The sequence below is a fragment of the Elephas maximus genome, chromosome 23 (genome assembly GCF_024166365.1).
Source record: "Elephas maximus indicus isolate mEleMax1 chromosome 23, mEleMax1 primary haplotype, whole genome shotgun sequence".
In the NCBI taxonomy this organism is placed as follows: domain Eukaryota; kingdom Metazoa; phylum Chordata; class Mammalia; order Proboscidea; family Elephantidae; genus Elephas; species Elephas maximus.
Genome location: NC_064841.1, coordinates 17,810,002 through 17,831,778, shown reverse-complemented (window position 1 = coordinate 17,831,778; position 21,777 = coordinate 17,810,002). Strand labels below are relative to the sequence as shown.

The 21,777-nt window shown below is 42.0% G+C and overlaps 1 protein-coding gene across 1 annotated transcript in view; it reads left to right on the top strand.

Moving 5' to 3' along the window:
- Positions 1-1,642: 1,642 nt before the first annotated feature.
- Positions 1,643-21,777, top strand: part of ATP1B3 (ATPase Na+/K+ transporting subunit beta 3) — a 36,714-nt gene continuing 16,579 nt past the window's right edge. The window contains exons 1-2 of the mRNA XM_049867376.1: positions 1,643-1,917; positions 20,296-20,424. Coding sequence (XP_049723333.1) covers positions 1,809-1,917; positions 20,296-20,424 — 238 coding nt within the window. The 5' untranslated portion in view covers positions 1,643-1,808. The remainder of the gene's footprint in view (positions 1,918-20,295; positions 20,425-21,777) is intronic.

Genomic DNA, 21,777 nt, shown 5'->3' with positions numbered 1-21,777 from the left:
AAAAACTTCTATCTCTTGTCCGTTTGTGAGAGACATGTCATAATTCCTTGTTCTGACAAGCAAAGTCAGGGAAATACCAGATTTTTCTTTATCTATTTTTTTTTTATTCTTCCCAAGGGAGCCGTGGTGGCACAGAGGTTAAGCGCTTGGCCACTAACCGAAATGTGGGTGGTTTGAACCCGCCAGCCGCTCAGCGGGAGAAAAGAGTTGGCTGTCGGCCTGCTAAAGATTGCAGCCTTGGAAACTATGCGGCGGCTCTTCTCTGTCCTGTAGGGTCGCTATGAGTCGAAATCGACTTCAGGGCAGTGGGTTATTCTTTCCAAAGCACTGGCAAGCTGGGTTTAAACTTCCATATGGATTATAATTTGTCATTCCAAACAATGCTCTATTCTTCATTCATAATTTTTTTATTTGCTAATAAACAGAGTCAGTGCTTCCTTTCTTTTTTCTATAAAACGCAAATTCTCCCCAAACTCCTAGTTAGGTCTTTTTACTCTGTTGCAAGTCTGAAGGGACTGTACTCTTCAGCTCCATCTTGTGTAAGAAAACTCTGACTGCACCCTCAACTCCGCCCGAGAGGCGCGTCCACTACAGGGGAAAAGATGAAAAGCCGGTAACGTGATGTAGGCATTAACAGTAACCAAAAAAAAAAAAAAAAAAACGGAGCTTTAATTTCCTGTAGATTGAGAACTCAAGGGTCTGAGAAAAAGTGGAGGGTCTTTTGACAGGAACCCCAGGAAAACATGTATATTGATTTAACTGATAAATTCAAAGGAATCTGGAGAATTATACTTTATAATTAATACTGGAATATTTAGAACGACGTTCCCATTGACCCAAAGTTGCTGCCTAAATCCAGACTCATTTAAAAGAGCCAGGGAACCCTTGTGGCAGTAGTTAAAGACCTCGGCTGCCAACCACAACGTCACCAGCCGTTCTGCGGGAGAAAGATGTAGCAGTCGGCTTCCATACAGCCTTGGAAAACCTAAGGGGCAGTCCTACTGTGTCCTATAGGGTCGCTATGAGTCGGAATCCACTAGACAGCAAGGGGTTGGTTTGGGTTAAAAGAACCAAGTAAGAGCATTCTCCGAGCAGCTGAATTGTAATCCCCTGACGAGCTGCTACGGCAGAGTATCTTTGTGTAACGTCACAGAGCCCCAAGGAGAACGCCTGGAGAGGCTTTTGCGGGGCCATTCGGGGAGGGCAGGTGGTTAACATCGTGGCCGCCCCTTCTCGGTGAAGGCGACTGGGGCACACTGGAGTCGTTTCCGTGCTCCCCGGAGCACCCGGGAAACCCAGACCTCCTCTTAAGAAACCTGCGGGTCAGGGACGCCGAGCTCTCGATTATTGTTATAAACTTGATTACTTTAGGCCTCTGTAACTCTCTGAAGTTGCCGTGTGTCGTTTGTGCTGCCCCCGACCAGGAGAGAAGGAGCCCACAGGGTCCTTCGAGCGGGGCGGGGGCGGGGCCGGGGAGTGGGCGGGGCCGGGAGTGGGCGGGGCGCCCTCTCCGCTCGGGGCAGCGCCGGGCCGCGGGCGGGAGGCGGCGGCGGCGGTGGCGGCGCGGGCCGAGGCGCGCGGGGATTGGCTGGGGCGGTCGTGACGTCAGGCTGCCGCGGCCGGAGCGGTCGTTCGGCTCGGCGCGCCGCAGTCGGCTGGAGTGTGCGCCGCAACGAGGAGGTGCCTTCGGTCGTTCCGCCGTCCGCCGCAGTCGCCGGGCTGCGCCGCCTGAGCCGGGACGCGCCTCCGCGCTCCTCGCCGCCTCCACCCCCGCGGCCGCCGCCCACCTCGCTGTCCACGGGCACACCATGACGAAGAAAGACAAGAAGTCCTTGAACCAGAGCCTGGCCGAGTGGAAGCTGTTCCTCTATAACCCGACCACCGGAGAGTTCCTGGGGCGCACCGCCAAGAGCTGGGGTGAGCGGGCGGCCGTGGGGCGCCCGAGGCCGGCGAGTCCTGAGGGCGCCGGGCCGGTCGGGTGGGGAAGGCGGGAGCGGTCCCCCACGCCGGGGCCCCGGAGTCCTTACCGCCTCCGCCGCGCGTCGCGGCTTTCCTCCCGGCCGCCGACTCGGCAGCAGCGGCGGCGGCGGAGGGCGGCCCGCCTCCGGCGGCCCATTCATTGCTGCTCGGGCGGGCCGGGCGGGCCGCCACTCCACCCCGAGGCGGCGGGGCCCGCGGGCAGCTGCGCCGGGCGACGCCGGCTCCTTGCTCCGGGCGCCGAGCGGGGCGCACGTGCGGCGCCGGAAGCCGGGACCCCTGCTCGGAGCCGAGCCCCGAGCGCGCCGGGGCCGAGCCCCAGGGCCGAGCCCCGGGGCCTCCTTTGTACCGAGCCCGGCGGCCCGGAGAGGCCCTGGCGGAGGCGCCCTGCGGTTCCGGGAAGCCAGAGCGTGCCCCACGGCCGGGAGAGGAAATTTCCACTCCCGCCGCTATCTTGTGACTCGTCCACGGTGCCACCCCAGCCGGTCGGAAGAATGTGAGTGACTGTGTGGGTTGCATGAATGTGTAGCGGTGAGTTAATCACAGAAGAACATTGTACCCGACCGTGCACTTGGATTTGGACAGTTAAAAGACCCTGCAGAAGCTGGGTTCCTCCCTAATTTCTTTCTGATGGCAGAGGTTTTCTTCTTTGCAGTTTGCTTCTTTGGGGGAAGGTAAATACTGTCAGAACTGCACGTTTTTTTTTTCCCCCTGTGCCTTCAAACCATGTGAGTGGTGGTTGTATACGTTAGCGGTTTTTCTAGGCTCGAGTTCTTTGTTTTGTAAGAAATACTTAAACCATCTCTCACTGTGGTGCTTTTGTAGGGCGTCTTTTTTTGTGACAAATTACATAATGTTCGAATAAGGACTAGTGCTTTTTTCTCATACTTAAGTAAACTACTTCCTTTGGCCTTTTGGAAACTCTGGTGGCGTAGTGGTTAAGTGCTGCAGCTGCTAACCGAAAGGTCGGCAGTTCAAATCCACCAGGCGCTCCTTGGAAACTCTTTGGGGGCAGTTCTGCTCTGTCCTGTACGGTTGCTATGGGTCGCATTCGACTCGACGGCAACGGATTTGGTTTTTTGGACTTTTGGAAAATATTTTGTTGGTGGGTCTTGATACCTTTCTTCTGCCGACCTTTTGGTCAGTCGAACTCTTAACCGCTATGCCTCCAGGACTCCACCTTCTAGAGTGGAGAACGATTTGGGCACGACATTTTCCAGAATCGTGAAGAGACTAAATGAGCTATAACTCAGAAAGTAAACTCTTGCTGCATACTGAAATTGGCTCTTCCAGGGTGAAAGAGGCTTTAAAGTCCTATCAAAAGCTGAAAGGGGACTTAAGGGGCTTTTTTTTAGCCCAACCCCCACTTTAGAGATGAGAAAACATGAGACCAGAGAGGTTGTGATTTGCTTTGTGTAAAATTACATATTCCACGGAGCCACGAAAAGAGCCCAGTTCTCCTTTAACCCCAGTCCAATGGCTGTATTATTTTACCGATGCTTTGCTTAACTGTATGGTAATCACTCATCATTTTTTTTTAAAACGCTGTCTTTTGGGAACCCAGTAGTGTAATGAAGAAATAAATCTTGCATCTGGAGTTAAATGGGGAAAAAAAGATGACCAGTTAAAGAGTTTAGTTGCTTTTCTCTCCAGACTGCACGTCTGCTGAAGGGCTTTTTGAGTGCGGTAGGAGAGATTTATTTCTGTGGGCTACCTTCCTTTCCTCCTCCCCTCCTCAGTCCCTTCTCATTTCCAGTACTAAGTGTCATCAGCTTGTCTTAGAATGACATTTATTACTACAGGTAGTGCTGCTTATCTAACTTTTATGTCGGTAGAGATTTTATTGGGTATATGCCATTAAATAGGTAATGTGCACAAGTTATCAGAATACAGGGAAATGTATAAGGGCTGTAGAAGTAGTAGGTCCCCGGGTGGTGTGAATCGTTTGCACCCTACTAATAACGTAAAAGTTGGTCGTTTGCACCCCCCCAGTGGTGCCACGGAAGAAAGACCTGGTGATCCTACTTCTTTAAAGATTACAGCCAAGAAAACCCAGTGGAGCGGTTCTGCTCTAACATGTAGATTCGCCATGAACTGGAGTTTTCAGAGGTAGTACAAGTGAAGTTGGAATGAGTTTTAGGAGGATTAAGGCAAAACCTGTTTTCAAAATTGGAAATAAGCATTACTCTAATCAACAAACAGTAAATCTATGTGTTTATTGTAAATAATAGTAAACCAGCACGGAAAGGTACAAATGAGGGATACGATAATCCATAATCCTGTCCCAACCTGCAGGTTGTAACCTGCACAAGGGCATCCCTCCTGGGGTGTATGTGAATGGATTGGGGGAGGGGGGGTTCCAGGGGTGGTGAATCGAGGCTGAAATCCATATTCAGGTCACCAGGCTGTGTACCCTAGTGCCTGATTGGGTCGGTGTGGAGGAAGTACCTCGTTCTCATGCTGGTAAAAGCAGGATCAGCAAGGCATGTGCCTGTGGGGATGTGTCTGCCAGGAGAGGGTGCCTTTTTCTAATTCCCACACTGGCACCTCATTTATAGGCTAGCAGTGGCCTGATCTCATCAGCCGCAGACGCTCACTATTGACATTTTCAGTATATATCTTTCTGGCAGATTAAGAAATGAGCCTAACGTCTGTATATGTTTGTATTTTTTTTTTTCTCCTTACAAAAAGAGATCGTACGGTAAGTGTTGTTTTATAATCATCCGAGTATCGCGTGGGCATCTTTCCACGTGTATAAAAATCCGCGTCACCATCTTAGTAGCTGATTAGTATCCCGTTGTATAGATGGATACGCTGGTTTTATTTTTTAATTTAACCAGTGCATTATTTCATGCTGCTGGTCTGTCCTCCTGTTTTCTTTGCCCTCTCCTGTGCATTTTTTGCAAATTTATTTCCTTAGGATATGTTTCTACTGGAATTTCTAGATCATGTATAACATGTACCTTTTACATTTGAAAACGGTGTCGTCTTGAAAATTTCCGTCAACTTATACGCCATCCACAGTGTGTGGTAGTGTCTTATGCCTTAGTCAGCACTAAAGCTGTTCTTCCCTGGCTTGTTTTTTTAAAAAACATTAAATTTTGGTAAGACCTTTTAATTTTTTTAGCATAAGGGAAAAAAAAGTCTTTTACTTGTGCAAATTTTTTCCTAGTGTCTTTTGACTTTCCCCCTCTTCTCCAGTCATTCAGAAATTTAATTGAGGGGAGGGAATCTTTTTTTTTTCTTAAACCTTGTTAAGTTGCTGGGTCTGCTGTGTGCAGAGAAGGGCCTTCTCCCTAAGATTTCATAAAGACATTCATTCATCTAAGATGTTTTCTGGTTTTATTTTTTACTCTTAAGTCTTTGGTATGTTTGTCCCATTTTGATCTGGGGTTCCTCTCCAAGGGCATTAGATACCTTAAAGATCCCAAAGGCAGTTCTGCTGGTCATGGTTGTGGTGAAGTGAAAATATTGCACGTGACATCGCATTACCTTATTTACATAGCTGTTTTGAGTAGCTGCTTCATTGTGTATTCGGCTACTATCTTATGCTTGGTTATGACAGTTTGAAAGTGCTCACGTACACAGAAGTCACCTTATTTCATTTTCACCACCATCGTCTAAAGCAGACTGGGTAGGTGATGGAAGTGTGTGAAACCTAAAGCTCGTTTCTCAAGCTGAACAGTAAGTGTGAGGAATGACTAGTTGCTATTTTATGAAAACAGAACGGAGAAAATTTGGTACCTTGTGGTTGATGTTGCAGGTGTTTTAAATAACCCAAGTGCATTAAATGCAGTTAAAGACAAAGGAGTGAAAGGCATCTTAGAGATCACCTAGTGTTATTTAAATTGTGGATAGTGGGCCAAATTAAGTTTTTTTTAATAATGAAATAAAATTGTAAAAATATCAGTTTAACCTACCTAGTAAGTTTTTTCTATGTAAAGAAAAGTGTGGCTTAGTGAAGCTTTTTCTGTGTCTCGTGTATACCCATATCCCAGTGGAAAACATATTTCTTACTGTGACCCACACTCAAAAAAGTTTGAATGGCACTAATCTAACCCAGTGACCTCATTTCATAACTGAGACTATTGAACCTACAGATCTGATTTGCCAAAATTCACTCATTTAATTAGTGACAAAATCCTTGAGCTTTGAGACGCCAGAGCCAGAGCTGTGTTTTTTCCAACTGTGCCATGATGTCATTTAATGAGATCTGCTTCTGGGCTTCTTTAGAGTTCGTTATCTTTCTTGAGGCTCTCTGTAAGTAAGTCCTTTATGTTATGTTATCTTTGAAAACTTGACTTACTGATTTCCAGACGCAGTCGGGATTCCGAACCAAAGCTGTTAGAACCTATATTTTCTTCGTGCACTTTTTCTTTTATTATAGGGTCTCAAAGTGCCATTTTCTCAGAATCATCTGCTCCTGTTCTGGGCCATGTCTTAGTGAACGGTCTGCTTGGTAGATCACACATCATCCCATCTTGGGTCTCTCACTACGGGTGAAGGCAAATGTATTTATTTTCCCGGAGTCACACAGTTTTGTAAGGTGTTCTTTGTCATGTAGAGTGTGACGACCTACTAAAGAAACTTTACAAACTTCACTGAAGCATGCCCTGTTGGGGAGGTAACAGGACTTGTGTGCCCTGTGCACACGCTGTAAGTGAGGTCAGTGTTGCGTGCATTGGTGGCAGCAGAACACATACTGCAACATTACCCAGCAGGTGACAGCACTTCATGGACTTGGTAGTAGTGGGGAGGGGAAGGGACAAGTTTATTTGTTGGGTTACAGTTACCATTTAATCAAGGTAGTATGTACTTTTAACAGTGTTAAAGAGCACCCCTTCACAATAATTTGTGATTTCTTTGAAGTTGACTTTTGAATTTATGTATATAGAAAGTTCTTGTTGCTGTTGTTGGGTCCCGTTGAGCTGGTTCCGACTCACAGCGACCCTAAAGGACAGAGCAGAACTGCCCCATAGAGTTTCCAAGGAGTGCGTGGTGGATTCGAACTGCTGACCATAGAATATCCTTAGCTGTATGTAAAGAAATTCTTTAAAAAAAAAAAAAAAAAACCCACCCATCCTTAGTAACAGCTTCTCCATGATTTATCCTTAGGTTTGATTAAGGAGCAATCATTTTACACTGATTGGGTAATAGAAGGAGAAGAAAAAATTTAATTTTGAAAGATAAATTTATTATTCTTCTAATTATACATTTGAAGTAAAACTACCTGTAATCTTTAACCACTTAGAATAACCATTGTTAACATTTTAATTACTTTTCCTATATATAAATAAAATTTTTAAATGTGTACATTTTGAAAACATAGTTAGATAACCTGGTTTCATCTCTTAATGTTTAAGGGAAATGTTCTTATTTCTCTGTCTTTTTCTTAGGGGTTGATGTGCTGCTGGGGTATCCTGGGCCCTCTTTATCATCTCTCAGCCAGGCTGGCTCTTGTGTCTGTTGTCCCTATCAGAACAAATGGTACTAGTCTGCTGGCCAGAGCCAGAAACCTGGGGGTTATGGTCCTTTATATGCTCTTACCCCACTCTCTACTCTACCTTTTTTTTTAATTGTGATGAAAATATACACAACAAAACATATGTCAGCTCAACAATTTTTTTTTAGTGTACTTTAGATAAAGGTTTACAGAACAAACTAGTTTCTCATCAAACAGTTAGTACACATATTGTTCTGTGACATTGGCTAACAGCCCCACGACATGTCAACACTCTCCCTTCTCAACCCTGGGTTCCCTGTTACCAGCTTTCCTGTTCCCTTCAAGTTCCTGCTCTAGGGCTGGTGCACCCCTTTAGTCTTGTTTTGCTCCATGGGCCTGTTTAATCTTTCGCTGAAGGGTGAACCTCAGGAGTGATCTGTTTACTGAGGTGAAAGGGTGTCCAGGGGCCATACTCTCAGGGTTTCTCCATTCTCTGTCAGGCCAGCAAGTCTGGTCTTTCTTTTTTGAGTTAGAATTTTGTTCTACATTTTTCTCCAGCTCTGTCGGTGACCCTCCATTGTGATCCTTGTCAGAGTAGTCAGTGGTGGTAGCCGGGCACCATCTAGTTTTACTGGACGCAGTCGGGTGGAGGCCGTGGTAGATGTGGTCCATTAGTCTTTTGGACCAATCTTTCACTTGTATCATTAGTTTTCTTCATTTTTCCTTGCTCCCAGTGAGCTGAGACTAGTGGACTATCCTGGATGGCCATTCACAGGCTTTTAAGACCCCAACTCTCTACCGTTCTAACCACTCCTTTCCTGGTCCCTTCCTTCCTGCTCTTCTAATGTATAGATTGCTAAATGTATATTTTTCAGGCACTGTCTCTGGTGGCGTCGTGGTTAAGAGCCACAGCTGCTAACCAAAAGATCCACAGTTCGAATCCACCAGGTGCTCCTTGGAAACCCCCTGGGGCAGTTCTGCTCTGTCCTATAGGATCGCTATGAGTCAGAATTGACTCGATGGCAACAGGTTTGGTTTGGGTCTTTGTTTTCTCTTCACCTTTTTCCCTGGCAGTTTCGTGAAAGTGTTGCAGTGATCACTGATAGATTTCACTTCTGAACTGACATCTCTCAGATTCCAGGCTCCTGTTTATTTCCAGTTGTTTCCTGCATGTCTTACAAACTTGAGAGTGAATCTGAGATGGAACTCCTGAGCCATGTACATCAGCTGGTGAACGCGGCCCGTGTTGCCCGCCCTGCACTGAAGTTCCGTCTTACTCCTGCATTTACTTCATCATCCTTCCTGTCATCCAGGCTGTAACCCTGGCCAAATCATGCCAGCTCTACTTGCGCAACATCTCCTGAATCCGTTTGTGACCCACACCCCCATCCAGTACGTCAGTTATTTCGGGAATCTTCTTTCACCTATCCACCCCCTTCTTCCCCCCGAATCTTGTGAAAGCGCACATTCACATGAAGCCCAGGCTGCTCCGTTTTCCTGGCATCAGAATCCCAGCCAGGTGGTTACAGTTCCATAGCCCCTAACACTCCTACCCACCCTGTTCTCACATTGGGCTCTGGCAGTGCCTGTTCTTACAAATTCTCCAATTAAAAAACTTAAAACACCAGACAAAGATCTTTTGGAACTTTTTCAGAGTTGTTCTAAGTTCAGCTAAACCATTGGCTTTAATCAGCTTAAAAAAGCCCGTCCAACTTTTACTTGTCGCTTAAAAAGAAAGTGTTGTGTTGTTGCCTCTGGGGAGCGTGGGCTCTTAGCTCCTGAAGCATCTCCACAGAGACCCGAGGAAACAGTCTGGAATCGTGGTGACCTAACCCAGTGTAGTCTCACCGTTGTCAGATTGTTTCTAAGGCAGCAGCTTTGATCATGCTTCTCTCCACACCCCAAAACAATGTTTAGATTCCCACTGTTTTCAGAAAACCAAAAAACCAAACTTGTTGCCGTCTAGTCAGTTCTGACTCGTAGCGACGCTATAGGACAGAGTAGAACTGCCCCATAGGGTTTCCAAGGAGCGCCTGGTGGGTTTGAACACCTGACCTTTTGGTTAGCAGTCAGAGCTTTTAACCGCTGCGCCACCAGGGCTCCCTGTTTTCAGAAAATTTAAATAAATTCCAAACAGCCTGGTAGTTCAGGCTCATTATTGGCTTTGAGCGAAGTTTCCAACTTTATAACCAGTCGTTTGAGACCTTACTCTCTTTCATACACCCCATGTCATAGCCAAATCGGTGTATCTGTCTGCCTTTTGTCTGGGCTGCCCTGCTTGTTGCTCTCCGCCCACACCTTTTATTGTCTGCATTATAATTTCTTCACTATGTCAGAGAGGTAGCTTGAGTACCAGCTCTGCCATGAGCCTTTGCCGATTCTTCCAGGTGGGATAACACCACTTTACCTCATAAAGCACCTAAAACTTTCTGTCCTGAATTATAGCTTATATATATTGCTCCTACTAACTGGATGTTCTCAGAGAACAAGATTTACGTGTTATTTTTATTTTATATCCCTGTAGCAGCTAGCACTTAGTAATAAGCACTCACTATTTCTTAATGAACAAATTGTCAGTTAATCAGTTGCAGCTTTGGAGGCACTGATTCCTTGGGCTCAGGTTGAGGGTATTGTGGATTCACTGGTGTAGCTGCACACTATTAAAGCCTTATTTAGGGAACTAATTGTACATAAAGGTGTAATTAACTGCCTTTAGCTCACCATGACTCTGTCCCCTAAACTTCCAGTTCATTTTGAAGTTTCCAGATAGGGCACCATAGTAAAAATGAGCCTGTTGGCATATATATTTTCACGTGACGAATCTTAAAAGTACTTCCATCTAGTGAGAAGGGCACCAGACTAGGAGTCAGAATACAGACTACAGTTGTCATTCCACGTCCCCATCCCAACTTAGATAATGCATTTCACATCTCTTGGCCTTTGTTTCCTTTATAAAGGAGAAAAGTTGTATGAAATAGTTTCAGGTGTCACTTTGAAATTAAAAACAAAGTATATAATGCTTTAGGCAGAAAATTTTTTATTTAAAGGACCAGATAATATTTTATGCTCTGTCGCCACGTGGCCCCTGTTACAACTACTCAACTCTGCTGTTGTAGCTCCAATGTATAAACAAATAGGCCTGGCTGTGTTCCAGTAAAATTTTATTTACAAACACAGGTCGTAGCCGTAGTTGGCGAGCTCCTTTAGAAGTTAAGAGTTAGTAGTTAGTGTAGCCTGTCCCAAGAAACCTGAGCTAGTTTGAATGGGATGTGGACTCTTAGCTTTTTTCTGTTCTTGTAACAAAAGTAGCACTATTGTTCGAATTTTTATAATACAGGGAGTAATCAGTAAATCCACTGTCATCCTCAGCTTCTTCCCTGGGTAACCACAGTTACCCTTTTAATACTTTGTAAAACAAAATATATGGCATATCCACTTTGGATAAAAGTCTTGTAGTTTCTTATGAAAGTAACATACACTTACCCCTTGACCCAGCAGTTCTACTCCTTAGGTATTTACCCAAGAGAAATGAAAACATTTGTCCTCAAAATGACTTGTATAAGAATGTTCATAGTACCTTTATTCATATTAGCTCCAAACTGGAAACAGTCCAGGGTCCATCAGTAGGAGAACAGACAAACCAACTGGTATTGCCACACGATAGAACACTACTCAGCAGTAAAAAAGGAACTGATCCATAAACCTTGGGTAAACCTGGAAAGCACTATGCTTTGTGGAAAATGAACATTACCCAAAAGAGTACATATCATGTGATTTCATTGATGTGAACTTCTGGAACAAGCAACCTAATCTACGCTGGGGGAAGAAACAAAAAACAGAATGGTGGCTGCTGCTGGGCTGAGTGGGACAGGAATTTGAGTGGGAAAAGAGGCATGAGGAAGCTTTCCAGCGAGACAGTGATGATTGTTACAGGGGTTTGAATTACATAGGTGAACACATTTGTCAAAATCCATCTAACAATATGTCCAGAAATTTGTGTATTTCATGGAATGTAAAATTTTTTTCTCAGTTGCAGTTAACGATATACATAAAGTGTTTAGGGGTGAAGTGTACTAACATCTGCAACTTTGAAATGGGTCTAAAAATTAGACAGTGAATACATATGAAATTAATATAATAAAATGTTGTAGAATGTGTGTGGGTTTATGGATGTTGACTATATTTCTCTTCAACATTTTTGCAATTGCTTGTAAATATTTATTATAAGATGCGTATGGAATTAGTAGGAATATGCCGTTTTATCTCCACAGCCCCTCTCCACTACTACATGATAGGAAAACAGTATTTTCTGAACTTATGTTTGTTTTTTTATTGTGTTTTAAGTGAAAGTATACAGTTCGAGTTAGTTGCTCATAGAAAAATTTGTACACGTTGTTAATGTGACCCTAGTTTCTCTCCCTATAGTATGACAGCACACTCCTCCTTTCCACCCTATGTTTCCCATGTCCATTCAACTAGTTCCTGTCCTTTCTGCCTTCTCATCTTGCCTCTGGACAGGAGCTGCCCATTTAGTCTCATGTATCTACTTGAGCTAAGAAGCACACTCTTATTAACTATCATTTTATGTCTTATAGTCCAGTCTAATCTTTGTCTGAAGAGTTGGCTTTGGGAATGGTTTTAGTTTTGGGCTAACAGAGTCCGGAGGCCATGTCTTCCAGGGTCCCTCCAGTCTCAGTCAGATCATTAAGTCTGGTTTTTTTATGTGAATTTAAGTTCTGCACCCCACTTTTCTCCTGCTCTGTCAGGGACTCTGTTGTGTTCCCTGTCAGGGCAGTCATTGGTAGTAGCTGGGCACCATCTAGTTCTTCTGGTCTCAGGCTGATGGAGACTCTGGTTTATGTGGCCCTTTCTGTCTCTTCAGCTCGTATTTTCCTTGTGTCTTTGGTGTTCTTCAGTCTCCTTTGCTCCAGGTGAGTTGGGAGCAACTGATGCATCTTAGATGGCCGCTTGCTAGCTTTTAAGACTCCAGATGCCACTCACCAAAGTTGGATGCAGGACATTATCTTAATTAACTTTGTTATGCCAGTTTACCTAGATGTCACCTGAAGCTATGGTCCCTGTAGTATTTCCTGAACTTGCTTTTTTCACTTAGCATGTTCTGACCGTCTTTCCATATTGACGTATGTACATTTGCCTCATTCCTTTGAATTATCGCGTAGTACTCCATGCTGTGGATATGTTTGGGGTTCATGTAATCTTTTACTTTGTGATGACTGCTTAGATGGCTTCCATTTTTTGCAATTAAAAATACAGCGCATATGTGCAACTTCCCTAATCTAGGGAAGGTACTGAGAAGAAGTAGAATTGTCAGGTTGTGTATGTTTCTTTTTATTCGTAAAAGATTGTCTTCCAAAAAGCTGTACCAGTTTACATCCTCCAGCAGTGAACAAAAGTACCCGTTTCCTTTCAACTTCATGAGCACTGAATATTACTACTCCTTAAAAATTTTTGCAAGTTTGATAGGATCCTGGTATCTGATTGTTATAATTGGAAATTTCTCTGACAGCTCCTACTGAGTGTATTTTTATGTTTTCTCATTTTCCATTTCTTTGAAATGCCTGTATATCTTTTTCTTTTTTATTGCTTGTATTCTGTTGGTTAAAGGGAATTTTTGATACACCATGAATGTCTTTGTTGTATGTGTAAATGTCTTTTGCAGTCTCTTGATTATCTTTTTGCTCTCTTGTCTCTTAACCATTGTTTTTTAAATTGTACTCATTTTAAATTAACAAATATTTAAGTCTTTCATAGGTTTTTCCTAATCACATATCCCAACATATATTGAATATTCTGTCATTTCTTTCCTACTTTGAATTGCCAACATTGTTCCATGCTAAAGTCCATTTCATTTGCATCTTTTTGGGGGGGATATTGTGGTGTTAATCTGTATTTATTCATGTGCCATTATCATACTGGCTTGTGAAAGAAACCTGTGAAATTTGTGTACTATCTGCCAGTTTTGGCATTATGATAGTGCCAGCATTGTAAAAACCACTCAAGTAACTTGGAAGAGCATACCAGAAAAAAAAAAAAAATTGTAAGATTAAATAGTCCTTGAAACTTTGGGAGAACCAACTAAAGCCATTTGGACTTAATGTCTTTTTTAGAGTTAGAGCCCAGTTTACTTTTTATAAAAACTTCAGAAAAATTTATTTTCAAAAAAAAAAAAACAACCAATTTTCAAATTTATGAATTGAAAACTAGTTTTATTGGCCCAATTAAATGCTTTTTAAACCTTGTTTCCATTAATTTGTGCTTTTATCTTAAATCTTTCCTACTTTCTTGGGATTTATTTTATTCTCGAACTAAAAATCTGGCTTTTTTTGGTCAGTCTTCCTTGTTTTTTTAGTGACTATATTTAAGGCAGTGGCTTTTCCTTTGAGTTCTGCTTTAGCTACATTATTCTGAATTTGGAAGTAGTTTTATTTCAGTTTTTATTCTTTTTAATCCAAGGGTTGTTTAAAAATACATTTTCTAATTTTTTTTGTTGTTAATATCTGATGTCTTTTACCCTTGAGTTTAAAGAATGTGGCCTCGAGTGTGTTTTTTTGATTCGTTTTGGGTTTGTAATTTAAGCCATGGTTGGTTTGGGGTAATATTTCAAGTTTGTAAAGAGTAGATTCTCTGGTGTCTACGAAGTTAACTGTGTTGTAGAAATAAGTACTGTCTTTTTTGTTGTTTATCTCTTTCTGGCAGAGGTGTGTTTGTAGTTCTGCTTTTGCTTTGTGTATTTGAAGCCACTTAGCATCACAGAGGTTCAAGGCTGTTACGCTGTATCTTCATGTGTTTCATTTACATTTTATTAGGATAAAATGTCATCACCACATTAATGCTTTTTTATTTGAATTCTCGTTTGCTTACAGTAACAATGCCACATCTACGTTGTGTTAGCCAAGACCTACTTTATTTTTCCATCTGTTTATCTTCAACCATTCTGTTTTGTTTTTAGGTTTGTCTTGTATAGATAACATTGGGTGGGTTTTTTAATTACTATTTTTATGCATTTTAAATTTTTTTATTTTATGTGTCATTCTGAGGCTACTTTTTCCCTCTCAGGGTATTTGAGATCTATTCCATTCCTTTTTAAACTGCTGCTTATAGTTTTCTGTTATGTTTCTCTTTGTCCTCTTCATGGACACTGTTAGCAATGTTCTGCTTTTTTATTGCATGAGCAATTCTTTATCTGGAAATGTCCTTATTTTGTTTTCTTGATTGATCAGTCTTTTAGTTTAGTTTACACTTGCTTCCCCTCAATTTGGGGGATACTTTTTTCATTTTTGGCTAATGAGAGATGTGATGTCAGCCATTTTTCTGTATTTAGATAACGTGTTTTCTCTCTTCAGAATCTCTAAAAATTCTTCTACGTGACCAGTTTGTGTCTAGGAGTAGGGTATTTTCTGCTAGTTTTCAACCATTCCAATCTAGACACAAGCTTTTTATTTTTATTTATTTTGAGCATCCTCCCCATCGTATTCCCTTTTCTTGTGGAACTCCTGTGAAATCTGTTTACACTCCTGGCTCTGTCCCTGTGTCTCAGCAGTTGTCATTCATTCCCTCTCTTTGCCTTGGTTTGATCTTCCAGCTCACCTGTTTCTCTTTAGCTTGGCCACTTGTCTAGGTTAGCCAGTCTGTCAAGTTTTTGCTTAACAGTTATGCTGTGGGGTAATTGACATATAATAAATCGTATGTATTTATATTTAAAGTGTACAGTTTGAGTTTTGACGTGTGCATACTCCTGAAATTATCGCTCTAATCAAGGTAATGTACATATCCATTGTCCTCAAGATTTCGTCTTGCCCCTTTGTGATCCAGCTCTCACCCTGTCTCCCCAGCCTGTGGGCAAAAACATCTGCTTTCTGACACTTTAAATTTGTTTGTATTTCCTAGAATTTTAAATCCGTGGACTTGTGTGATATGTACTCTTCTGGGATGTTCTGGGTTCTGTCGACGTTTCACCCGTGTTCCCTGTGCATCAATACGTTGGTTTCGTTGCTGAGTGGCGTCCCATCGCGTGGATGTACCAGGTTTTTTTACTCATCTCTGTTGCTGGTCATTTGGGTTGTTGACAGTTTTTAGTGATTACAGATAAGGCTGCTGTGAACACTCATGTACATTTCCCCTTGTGCACGTGTGACGTGGTTTCGTTTTCCTTGGGTAAATTTCCAGGAGTGGATTGACTGGGTCCTATTGTAGGTGTGTGTTTTACGTTTCCGAGAAATTGTCAAACTGTTTTCCAAAGTGGCTGTACCATTTTGCATTCTCACCTGCAGTGTTTTGAGTGTTCCGGTTGCCCCACATCCTCACCAACGCTTGGTATGGTCAGTGTTTGGGTTTTTTAGCAGTTCTGCTGTAGTGGTAGTTGATGGTGCTTTTAATTTGCTCTTCCCGCATGACTAAAGATGTTGAACGTTTTTTCATGAGCTTATTTTGCCATCCTAGTATCTTTGGTGAAGGGTATGTTCAAATCTTTTGCCCAGTTTTTTAAAGTGTGTTTTGTCTTATTGTTGTAAGACATCTGTATGTAGTCTAGATACAAGTCCTATGTCGCTTATGTTTTGCAAATATTTCCCGCCAGTCTTTGGTTTGCCTTTTCATTTTTTAAAATACAATTTATTTAATTATTTGTTTGTATAATATAATTTTTAGTAATGGCTGTTTAACAAGCAGTTTGCAAAATTCCTGTGAGCTTTGCAAAAATTCTTGCAAGCTTGTTAGTCGTTTTTCTTAAATGTCTGGATTTTTTTTTTTTTTTAGTTTGACTTTACTCTGGTTCATATTCTTTCACTTTATACTGTGTGTTTTAGTTATGCTTTTGCTAAAGTCTTACTCTATTTATTGTTATAACTCAAATTTTTCAGGTGTTAGTGACTTTCTTTGTTGAGTTTCATTGGAATAGTTCCTTCCAGTGCTCCATGATTTTGGTTGTGTGCTCTTCCTCTTTGTATTTACACTTTCCTATTACAGCCCATGGGGATGGGGTAGCATGTTTAGCCAAGAGCTGGTCTAGGTATGGAGGCTTTCTAGTCCTTTAGGTTTTCTTTCACGAAGCCATTCAAGACATTGCCTGGTTTTTCAGCCCAAGTACCTTGGCTCCCTGTTCCCACATCAGCGTATATGCTGCTGTGGCTGCTGGTTGCTTGGCATCAGGGGCGTGTATGGATTGGGGGTGGGGACAGGGCCATACCGTACTCATCTGATGGCTCCTGCCAGTGTGGCTCTCTTCGGTCACTTTGGCCTTAGTCCAGAGCCTTTTCCTGCTCACCATCTTTGGTGAGCCAACTCAGATACCATTTTTGGGAGGGCTTTGATCAAATCCCTTTCTTTTTCTTCCTGCTATGGACAGTTGGTTTTTTCTTTTTCCCCCTTCCCTAGCACTTGATGTCTGTGTTGAATGTGTTGAGGGAATGGATGTCCAGGTCATGATGAAGCCTGGTGACTTCTCCCTGTGCCCAAATTCTGTGCGCTGGACAGAGCCCATCTCTCTTTCCCTGGATGACAGAAGGTAAACACTGGCCAGATTTCTTGCTACTTAGTTTCTTCTTTTATAGAGCCTGCATGGATCAGACCTCATTTACAAGAATAGTCTTTGAAAGCCAAGTACAATTGATTAGATTAAACTTTAAAGTTTAGGTTTAACCCTAAAACATAGTTACATACAGTGTCATTCCAGAAATGTTACTGGCCTTTTGACTTTACATTGACTTTTATTTTTCTTTCTTTAGTGTGAGTAATTAGCATAGCTATCACTGTTAACCTTTTTTTCAGATGGGGTTAGAAATTAGGAAACATACCCAAAGGCACACAGCAAAAAAGTGGTCAGGCCAGGATTTGAGCATAAAAGTCTGGCTCTTGTAGAATCCATGCATATAACCACCCTGCTGCACTGCCTCCAGCGAAGCTCTGTCTTACCACCCATCCCCTCATCAAAAACAAGAGAAGAGGGAAAAGGGATTTGAAAACTGGGCTTCTCCAGAAGCAGAAATGGGAGGGGGAGGGAGACCAATGCCTACGTTTGGGAGGAACAGAAGCTTTTACTCATTTGACAGTTCTGTCCACTGATTGCCCTTCTCTCCAGAGCGAGAATTTAGCAGTAACTTTTTGGGGGGGGCGGGGAGGGTAGGGGGTATGGCTGCTTCTGTACTGTTTGTTAGAAGAACAGTGTGATGATACAGAAATACAGATTACAGCGTTAAGCTCTGTATTTATTTTAGTTTTGATTCTGTTGACCTTAACCAGACCATTTAAAATACTAGTGTTTCTTTAGAATTTAAACCCTTCTTGGTTTCTCTTTGGCTAATGATTTAAGGTAATTCTAGAATGATTTTAAACTTAGGGAACATTAATAATATAAGCACTATTGAGTCTATTGTTTCCTGCTTATATTAAGCACTGTGGCAGACATGGCACACTGAACAGTTGCCAAACACTCTACCCTTTGCTAACCGAGGGCGCCCCCAGTTTGATTCCTGTCATGTGTTAAGCCCACCAGCAAGCTGCATCCGAGTAACTCAGTGCAAGTTTACTCTCCGAAAGGAGCGGCAGTTTCCAACTTGTTTTTATTTTCTGGTATTTTTTTTCTTAGTAGGGAGAGGGGGAGATTAAATAGATAAAAGCATGGCTACCCTTGTGAGTAGTCTTTCATATATGGTATTTATGAGATTAATTTTTAAATGTTAGGTTTGGGTCCTGGCAGAAGGATCTCGTTCAAGCCCCACACTTGCTTCATTGTGGGAAATCACTGTTGTTTCAAACATCAACATGACGGCTGTTAATACACAGCGTCAGACTCGGGACCTGGTTATTAATATGTGTGAGTAGTTCTTTACTACGTGCCTTCACAGGAAGTTTTAATGCTTTCTTTTTTTTTTTCATGGTGTGATGGTTTTTTAGAAAGCAGAATTGGACACAACTTGTAATCCTGTCTGCTGTATATTTGTTTGCTTGGTAACTGTGTTATAAATTTCATTTACATTATTTCCTGGGAATTTAAAATCAAAATTTTCAAAATGGCACGTAAGTCTACTTTGAGACAAAAATTAAAAGCATTTAAAAATAATTAACCTCTTCTCGCTTTTGTTTCAGACTTTATTATCATTACTATGTATTTGTTATTTAAACAGTTTATTATTGACTGCAGGGGTCAGCAAGCTACTATGGCCCAATCCACCCATTTTTAAATGACGTTTTATTGGAACACAGCCACGCTCATTATGTTTATGTACTTGCCGACCTCTGGTCTACTGTATAGAGGATTTTATCTGTTAGTTCCTACAAATATCTAGATCTTAAAGAACCTTTCCTCTCCTATATTTCATTAGGTGGGCATGTGGGCTTTGCATGTGTTTTCATTTCCCTCTGTAGTAGCCGATCACTCCTTTGAGATTGGTCTTCCTTTTCTTTTTCTGCCACAGGGTCGCACTGTGTGGTAGGGAAATGATGCTGTCTGAAGGTGACATCTGTCCTCCTTTCTTCCTTCTGTCCTCTCCCTGTTTTTGGCGTCTGGTAATTGGGGGGTGGGATTACTAGCCAAAACTGAGATTGCTCTAACCATTTTCCCTTTACTTGGAGAAAAAAGGGGGGAAGTGTGGTTTCCAGGCCTGCAAATGAGAAATAAAGGTTATCCAGCTTTTGGCACAATCTGTTTTAGGGTCATAGGAGTGTTTTGTGGCCTAGGGAGCTACTCCCCAGGAAAAAAATGGATACATACAGAAATATGTTATTAGCACAAATCTTAGAAACCCTTTGAAAGTAAGGTAATGCTTGGGTGGAAGGAGAAGGTTCTTAGATTCCAGGTCAGCAACCCCTGCACTTAGCCCCTCTGCTAGGAATAGAGTCAGGCAAACAAAAGGGGTTAATAAGACTGGAAAGTAAAGTGGATGATAATTCAGCTCTGGGGTATTAAATGTCCTTCACTCTTGTTGTATCTGGGAGTTTCTTTAATACCCTTAATTTTAAACATTTAAGTACAAATGCGTGACTTTAGCAATATATTCTAATATGTAATCCTGATGGTGACCTGATGTTAGTTAGAACTTTGACTGTAGACATTTGAGAAGATAATTGATTTTAAGTGTTCCAAAAATAAATCATTGGCCCAGGAATAGTTACCTTAGCGTTTCCAAATTGTGAAGAGATTAAGCCGTTGGTGTTGACACTTGCGTCTGCGCAGCCTTGCTTTGTGCCTAGCCACAGCGTTGTGAAGGGCCCCTGGGGTGCTTGTTTCCAGACTTGTCTACTCTTCACATCTGCATGAGCCTTCCACTTGACCAGTGTTTCCTAAACTTAATGTATTGAGTACCATCTTCATGATTTTTGCATTATCTGCGCATTTCCTGGTTATTCTTTAAGTCAACTCACTTCTTGAAACTTAAATTTATGTAAATAATTACTGTCTGAATTATGGGTTTGATAATATTTACATGTTCCTTTAAATGGCAAATAGAAAAAGGAACATGTAAATATTGGGTTTTTGGTCTGATCTAAAATCATCTTTCTAGAGGGCATCAACTTCATTTTGGGAAACACTGTCCTATGGGCTGGAATTTTAAAGCTCTCACTTTGAGCCAGAGTAGGAGCTATGGAAGCTACTTGTACTTTGAATTGCCAGAGGAGAGGAGGGGATTATGGTGGATGTGTGGGTGCTGCCTGCTCAACTATCCCTTTGCTTGGGCAAATTCACGTGTCCTGGATATGTGGATATTTGGCTATGTGCATGGCGAAGCTTGCGATCAAAGCCTTGCAGTGGTTGGTTTTTAACCTACCTCTTACACACACGTGTGTGCGCACGTGCCTGTACGCGCACTCCTATGTGTCTACATATGTGCAAATTTCATAAGTTTATTTTCTTTTTACAGGTTTGATCTTGCTCTTCTACCTTGTCTTCTATGGGTTCTTGGCTGCGCTCTTCTCATTCACAATGTGGGCCATGCTTCAGACTCTGAATGATGAGGTCCCAAAATATCGTGACCAGATTCCCACTCCAGGTAATTGTGTTGCGGTTGTCATGGCCTTTAACAAAATTGGGTTATAGTTTATCTTCACCATAAATCTGTGTGTGTGTTTTAAATAATATTTAGTCTTCTCTGACATCCCCACAGGCATATGACAAAGGTAAATACAGTTACCGCTCAAGTCTCATTCTTTTTAACCTCACAGATCTGAAATGTTAATGTATTAGGATTTAGGCAGTAGAATGCTGTAAAAAAATGAGTTTTCTCTTTGTCCTGGGAAATAATGAAATTTTCAAGGTAGATAAGTGTAAATTTTACAGTTAGAACGATGCAGTGCTTACAGAGCTTGACACAGCCCAGCGTTCACATAATTGAATGTGTAGCCATGACCCCATAAATCTGTTTTATATAGCAGATAGAAGGTAACCGTGGGGTTGGTTAACGTGAAGGTTTTGATTTGTTGTGTAATGTTTAATGCTGACTTAAAGGCCTCCATGTTTGTGGACTGATAAATCTTAGGTCCTTTGTCAGTAATAAGCAGAAATGAATATTGAGAATTATAGTGAAGCTAAATTTAATTCTAGTTATGAATGCCTTTTATGAGTATTGTGTAGCAGTTTCACTTTACCTTGAGTAATTATAAGGTGTGTATTTCAGTTCTAGCTCAGGGACTAGACCACTGGTCTTGTAAATCCATGCTTCATGGTTCTAATTGCTTAGGATGGACATGATAAGCAGTGTTAAATACTGACACATCATTAGAGAGTAAAATGAGTGTATTTTTATATTTAATTCCTGTTCATTGATTCTCTTCAGGTAAAAACAAAATTCTTCATTATACTAAAGAATATAGTGGAGAGAAATTTTTAAACTGAAATACTTGTTTAAATCACATTTTGTACCTCCTGATTTTATTCTTTAAAATAGTCAAATAGTCTTTGAATGCCAACTCTGCCTTCATTAATGGTTGGAAATGGCCCTTGTCTTCAAGGTGTTTATAATTTTTTAGAGACGAAAACAATAACATGCAGAACTCCAGTGTTTTAATTCCTAAAAATGTGAAAGACTTCTAGAAGTTACAGAGAAGAAAAGACTCTACATGGAGGAGTGGGGCTTGGATAGCAGGAAGGACGGACCATCAGACCAGGGAAGGTGGACCTCCAGCAGGAGGTTTCCACCTTGAGCAGTGGTTCTCAACCAAGGGCAGTTGGCTCTTCCCAGATATTTGGCAATGTCTGCGGATATTTTTGGTTGTCACACGGCAGGGCAGGCCTAGTGCTACTGGCATCTAGTGAGTAAAGGCCAGGGATGCAGCCAGGCATCCTACAGTGAATAAGACAACCCTCCATAACGGAATTATCAGGCCCAAAATATCTGTGGTGCTGA